The sequence below is a fragment of the Protomyctophum parallelum genome, assembly GCF_964188405.1.
Source record: "Protomyctophum parallelum genome assembly, chromosome: 1".
Lineage (NCBI taxonomy): Eukaryota > Metazoa > Chordata > Actinopteri > Myctophiformes > Myctophidae > Protomyctophum > Protomyctophum parallelum.
The window spans coordinates 76,271,116-76,278,236 of NC_139697.1; the positions used below are offsets into that span (position 1 = coordinate 76,271,116).

A 7,121-nucleotide genomic window follows, 5' to 3' on the forward strand; every position below is an offset into this window, starting at 1 on the left:
AATATAGATTTCACTCCCAGCTGCACAAATACAGAAAGCTCTCTCAGTCCGATAGCACACAGCAGCTCCAGTGACCAGACAGACACGCTCTAAACCTGGGAGTGGCCACTGGCCAGTAAATCTCTGACCCACAGCAGTATAACTCCCCTGACCCAATTATCAAATCACTGACACAAAGGGGACATGCTGCTCTCTAGTGGACAACCTGAAGCACTGCGGTTAGTCATACTGTACACTGGTACATTCAAGGGTTAGGCATTCGGGATGAGGTTGTTCAGGGCCAAATAAAACAATGGGAGTGTAGGATGGCTGCAGCAAGAGTTAAAGACTGGATCCGCGCGTATCTAGAACAAATAAACACAATGTGCAGCGGCAGGAAACTGTTATTTGATAGCCGACGATGAGCCAGTTTGCAACTGTGGCTGACGGGAACAGGATGAACCCGATTTTCAGCACACACAGCCAGCTAGCTCCCCTAACCCCTAGGGCCTTCACAATAGCCACGATGGCCCTTTGTACCGTCAATGCAAGCACTGTGCGCGGGCGAGCGTCACACATGGATGCCGCCCGGGGTATCGTGTGACGTGATGTCACAACTAATAACTGGCATTGGCGATATCAGAATTCCATTGTTTTTTTTGTGTTGTTTTTTGGTTGCTTTTTTGGGGGGGGGGGGGGATGTTGACAAGACAGAGGGAGGTCTTTTGAAATGTTTTCCTTCGCAGATGATCAGAGCTGTGTGTTGGTGTTGGTTGTCAACTTGTCACAAAGCGTGATCAATAGTGATGTCACAGTGTGGGTGGGACACCTCTTACCTTCTTGGATGAGATCGACGGTCATCGTCCCCGCTGCCGGACTCCTGGGGAGAGCAAGGGAGAGAGAGAGAGAGAGAAACACCCGGAATCAGAGCGAGCATAACATTTTCAGCGTGAAATGTAATATCTATCTTTAACCCATTTTGGGCCGGGAACCCCTTTTGGTGTTTTAAACATTATGTTATAATTTAGCTATTAAAAATACCAGATCTACAAGCTACGAGCTTGTAGGTCTGCTATTTTTGAAAAAATCGTGAAAATGTCTAAATCCTGACAGAAAACCGTCAGGATTTAGAAGACATTTTATAAATTTCGACGTCAGGCCTAAATGGGTTAAATGCACCAAGTCTCCGTGTGTACGTACAGTATACGTACGTACATCTGTAATCCACGTAACTCGAGAACCGTTCGCCCCTTGGTCTGCCGATTTCAAATTGGACACACGCATTCCACACCCCCACAGGGAGTGCAGTGCCCGGTGTCGAGTCCGCCGGATAGCCGGTCGTCCAGAACCAGCGCAAAAGCCTCTGCCTGGGCTCTGGACCTGATCACCCCTAATATCTCCACATGGAGCTGGCCTGTTCTGACATCACAATGATTGTTCTGACAAACATACGCATTAACTTCATATTTGGGCATGCCTGACAAAGAACTCCTTTTAACGGCATAAAAGAGACACAGACATAATAACTGCGTGGGGCATTCATTTCCAACTTGCATCGTTCCAAGTATGCCAGTGCCCAACAGGCACCGCTCTAGTTACTTTAACCAAACCAGCAGTGATGGGTGTAGGGAAAGCTACACACACGACTTGGACCTAGGCCTTGTATAAAAATGCCGGTCAACCAAGTATATAGGCCCGGGTTTAAGACGTTCCCTTAACCCATTTTGGGCGGGAACCCCTTTTGGTGTTAGCATTACATTATGCTTTAGCTATTGAAAAATATCAGATCTAAAAGCCTATAACGGTGCACCAAACGTGGGTGGTCCCGTGGCTGATAATCAGTGATGAAAAAGGAACTTACATTTGTTACTTAAGTAAAAGTATCAATATTACAATATAGAAATGTGGATGACGAATGCATAAATGTATAGGCTGAAGTGGTTATGTTTTGTAATAATATTCAACATCTACAGGCTAAAGTAACTAAAGTTTTCAAATAATTGAGTAAAAGTTCAATTTGTCTCTGAGATGTAGTGTAGTAAAGGTACTTAAAATTGGAAATACTCTAGTAAAGTAACAAAAAAAAATAATACCTCAAACGTCTATTTAAGTGCAGTACTTGAGTAAATAAATAAGTACTTAGTTACTTTAAACCACTGCTGATTATTCACTACCTACTTTATGTACAACAGGTGTATTACATCCTCATGACTTGTTCCATTCCAAAAACTACAGTACATATTAACATTAGAAACATCATGTGACATATACTTTTATTAAATGAATTACATTTTATTTCAATGCTAACAGAGCCAAGTATGTTATTGGGTGACAAAAAGAGGAACACAACACATCAGACATACTGTATGAAACTGAACGGTTTCATTTTGGAAAGGGGAAGTCCAGAAGGGAAGCCACACAGTAAAGCCCTCAGCGTAAATTTAACTTTGAGAGGGTGTACAAATGTAACAAAATGGATCACTTTGATTACAATTGTACACTTTAGTCTGAAGAGTAAAATTACCATTCCGAATTTTACAGCATACTGACAGGATTTGACTTTAGTTGCAAGATAATGCGAACACAAGCCCTTTTCTTTTAACTTCATTTAGTAGTTTCTTACCGGGTGAAACGTTCACGTGACGCCAGCACTCACAGGAATGTCTTTTAGGCATTAGCATTTTTATTTAGTTGGCATTTTATTTAGGTTCATGTACGCAATTTCGCACAAGAGCTGAGGATGGATTTTTACCCGCGCCAACCACATTAAAGTGCCATAAGGACATTTCTTTGCGGGCTCGTATTCTCTTTGATTGAGGATTTTACCTTAGGCCACATAAAGGGTTGTTGTGAGTTTGGAACCTTGTCTTAAAGCAAAATACTCATCATCCCATGATTCCCATCAAAAGAAAACAAAAAGTACACACACACAAGTATGTGCATAGTGCACACATAGGTGGAAGCAATGAGACTAAAGCGAGCAGATCTCTAACCACAGAGCAGAGGGTGAAGAGGAGGGACATGTGAGGGAAGAGCAACAAAACTTAGTTCACTCACTCTCTCCAGGAAAATGACCTCAGTCTGTTTTTAAGGTGTGGCCCGGTCAGAGAGAAATATATTCACATACACAGTCACACACACACACACACACACACACACACACACACACACACACACACACACACACACACACACACACACACACACACACACACACACACACACACACACACACACACACACACACACACACACACACACACACACACACACACACACACACACACACACACACACACACACACACACACACACACTATAGGCAGGGAATTTGCAAGAGAGACAGACGGAGAGAAAATGATATGACTGCATTTCAGGAAACTGCTAAATGAAGGCCTCAGATTCATACAGGCAGTAATATCTTGAGTGTTCATTTCTCCAAGAGAGTACAAATGTAACCAGTCTAACCACATATTCATTAGATTTGTACATTCTATAAATGGATAAACCAACACTGAGGATTTTACTGTGTAGGGTTAACCAACCACCTGCTGGCTGAATGGCTGATCGCGATAAAGCGATGATGTTGAACTGACAAGATGCCGTGATTTGTTCAGACATGGGCTCTTGTTTTGCATCGGTTCTATGCAAACAGTGGGCTGACTCAGTGGATACTTGTGTATTCCTCAATAGACGTCTACCTTAAAACATGGTACTACTAGGCTACGAATATAATCCCCGTCGTGCTACTGTAGCTAAGATAGTATAGATAGAAGAGCCAGTGATTCTTCGGCTGGACAGATTTTGCATGCATGCAAAATTTCTGAAAGGGCTTTTTTTACAAACTATATGGAAATATATGGGAGTTAATGTTAATGCACTGTCTGCCAGTCTGCCCAGGGATCAACAGCATCCTGTCGGGCAGCCTGAGGTGGGGAGGTTAGTCAGCCCTGCCCTTGTTGTAGTCACAAGTTCTCAAAAAAGAATATGAAGGAACATCAGGTTAAGACTAGCCAAGACTGTCCCCTTAAAGGGATTGTGACATTAAAAAAAAGGTTTTGGAATTGTTCTTGTTTTTTTTAGGTTTTCTAATCTCAATTGCACCCAAAAAAATGAACTTTTAACATTCAGTAGATTTTCTGTGATCTGGGGTTTTCTGGCTCAAACAGGTGCTCTGATTTGCCGGCAGTAAGTGACATCACTTACTGCAAATCCCATATATGTCAATGGGATTTGCCAGCAGATGTCACTGTTTCACTGTGTTGCCTGTTTTCATTGTAGCTCAAAAGGCCCAAAAAACCCCAAATAACTTCAGACCACAGAAAATCCACTGAATGTTCAAAGTTCAGGTTTTTTGGGTGTAATTGAGGTCATAAAACCTAAAAGAAAAAAGAAAAATAAATGAAAATGAATGTCATAAAACCTTTAAGGCCCAAACTCTCTCTCTGTGTGTGTGTGTGTGTGTGTGTGTGTGTGTGTGTGTGTGTGTGTGTGTGTGTGTGTGTGTGTGTGTGTGTGTGTGTGTGTGTGTGTGACCATTTAAACGCTATATAATGTAGACTGGTGTGGCTGACTAGGGATCTATACCCGGCCTCCTCCTTTCTCCCTTTACACCAAATGTACGGCTATTTTCACTGAATATTGTCCCCCAGAATAGGGACTCTTGATTGGTTGGTTGGTTGGTTGGTTGGTTGATTGAATACTTTAGTAGTCAGAATTGTAAACAGCACAGAGGTGCAGTAAGACATTAGGGCTAAAACAGTGATAACACAAAAGGTCCTAGGGACTTGTTTCCAACTTTCCATTGTGGTGCTAGGGTTCAAGGGGGTCAAGGCACACATCCCAGTGCAGTTAGACAGGTTCAGCTCAAGGTAATCAGCAAGCAGACATCACATGAGACACCTCACGAGAGACCTCAACCACACATGATATTTAACAACACCACCACTACATCCACCACCCAGGAAAACATTGGCCTGTGAAGTGCTTGCATAATGTTCATGTGTCGTAACTGGAAAGCCGGAAAAGCCTTCGATTCCATGAAAGCCACTAAACCCCCAAGAATCCCATCCTGCTGCTCTGCCTCCTTCGTCTCTGTGTCGCTAATAAGTATCTCTGTCAAATGCACGGCTGCAAGGTCAAAGTCGAGTGGAGCAAAGATATTCACTAAGAAACAAACTCGCGGAACCCGTTTGGCTCTAAGAATTCCGTGAAATGTCAATGACAGGATGCCATCCATGAAGACGATAACACACATGTTGTGAGTTGTGACATATTGTACTTCGACAGCAAAACACCATCGCGGTTTTCGATCTCAAACAGCACGGGCGAGGGCAGATGAACATGCGGTGAGGGGGGGGGGGGCATTAATATTATGGTCCTGGTCAACAAGAAGCGATAAATGACACTGTCTGTCAGTGTGACCTACAAAAAGACAGACAGACAGACGAGACAGACATTCAACACACACACATGGGACAACTAACAGGAAGTGGAAGTTGTGTGGGGGAAAACACACGCACAGTGTCTGTTCATTAATTTCAGTGCCTGGGGTGTTTCTGTTGAAGAACATGTACAAAATCACAACAGGACTGCCACCTGCGCCTGTTTTGCATGGACACACACACACACACACACACACACACACACACACCTCGCAGTTCCCTCCCTTTCATACAGAGAGAGGCTGATACAGTACAAAGATAAAAAAGGTACAGATGCTCACATCCCCCCCCCCCAGTGCCCCCACACACACAATTACATAAGCTGTTTACATACCAACGAAAGACAACAATACAATACCTACAATAACGCAAGGAGGACCAGCCACCCGCGTTATTCAGTCACAAGGTGCTTATTACTAGTGGAGGAGCAGGAAATGATTCTTGGCATCTCACTGACTGACTGTACAGAACCTTTAGTCACACTAAAGGCCTGTTATTAAAACACATGTCTGTCTGTCTTCAGATCAGAGCGTGCAGAACGTGGCCATTTAATTGATTAATACATTATAAGCACATGATTGTGTGCATAGAAATACCAAGTGTTTCTCAGCATTCTTGGAGAGAAAGGGAGCATTTTCAGTTCTCTCCTCGTGCCCGGGATAAAAATATGCACAGTGACATGACAGTACATTATATGAAGATCATACCACAATAGATAAAAGAACCCCCTGACCACCTTGAGGTTGAGGATATGAATACTCAGCTGGCAAAGTGTCTATTGTCCTCCACGGCAGCAGGAAGACACAAGACAGACATCATCATGAGACATTATAGCAACGGGAGTCGTCCAAAAAGATCAGCAACATTGTAACCAGTCCGTGGTTACAATGTAGCTGATCTTTGGACGTGTACATTTTATTTTACAGTTGCAACTGTAAACTAAAAAAAAAAAAAAAAACACGCATGCGCAAGAGTACAAAGGCAGAAAAGGCAAACAGCTTTATGACAGCAGAGCGAAAACAGCGGAAATCAAACCCAAAGCCCCATCAGTCAGTCAGTCAGTCAGTCAGTCAGTTCCTCTGTCTGTCCGTCCATCCGTCCGTCGAAGAGAGAGACGACTCGGGCCCTACTACATACTACTACAACCAACACCCGGGCTAAGGGGGAGAGGGGGGGGGGGGGTTATATAGGCTATAATAGGCGCTCTGCTTACCGAGACGCAGGGGCTGGAGCTGGTGCTGGGGGTCGGCGAACGCTGCACAGTAACCAGCGCCATTCATTCAGCGGCCGGGGAACGATAGTACCTGCTGCTGCTGCTGCTGGGAGAAAGCGGCGACGGCGAGACGGACATAATGGTTGAATGTTGGAGTGCCCCGGCGGCGGGTTGAACGGCTTGCTGCTGCTCTCAGTCTCAGAAAAACTGTCTACTCTCTCTGTACTCCTCCCCGGCTGGTTCCGCTCTCTCTGCCGAGCCGTCTGCGCGTGCGCAACGCTGTGCTCGCTGTCAGTTCCCATTAACCATTTGTGTGCCGGAGACACAAGCGGCAAAGACGGTCACTAGTGTACAGTACACACACACACACACACACTCCGGAATAGGATGGAAACCTCGTATGTCAAAATCTATTACTTTTCAGGATTCAGAAATAACAGATCTACAAGCTGAAAATCCATTGCATCGATCTGCTATTTTCCCCC

The 7,121-nt window shown here is 44.2% G+C and overlaps 1 protein-coding gene across 1 annotated transcript in view; it reads right to left on the bottom strand.

The window, feature by feature from the left end:
- Window positions 1-6,856, bottom strand: part of ssh2b (slingshot protein phosphatase 2b) — a 40,268-nt gene extending 33,412 nt beyond the window's left edge. The window contains exons 1-2 of the mRNA XM_083764557.1: window positions 6,637-6,856; window positions 816-859 (exon numbers count right to left, since the gene is read on the bottom strand). Coding sequence (XP_083620683.1) covers window positions 816-859; window positions 6,637-6,699 — 107 coding nt within the window. The 5' untranslated portion in view covers window positions 6,700-6,856. The remainder of the gene's footprint in view (window positions 1-815; window positions 860-6,636) is intronic.
- Window positions 6,857-7,121: the final 265 nt, after the last annotated feature.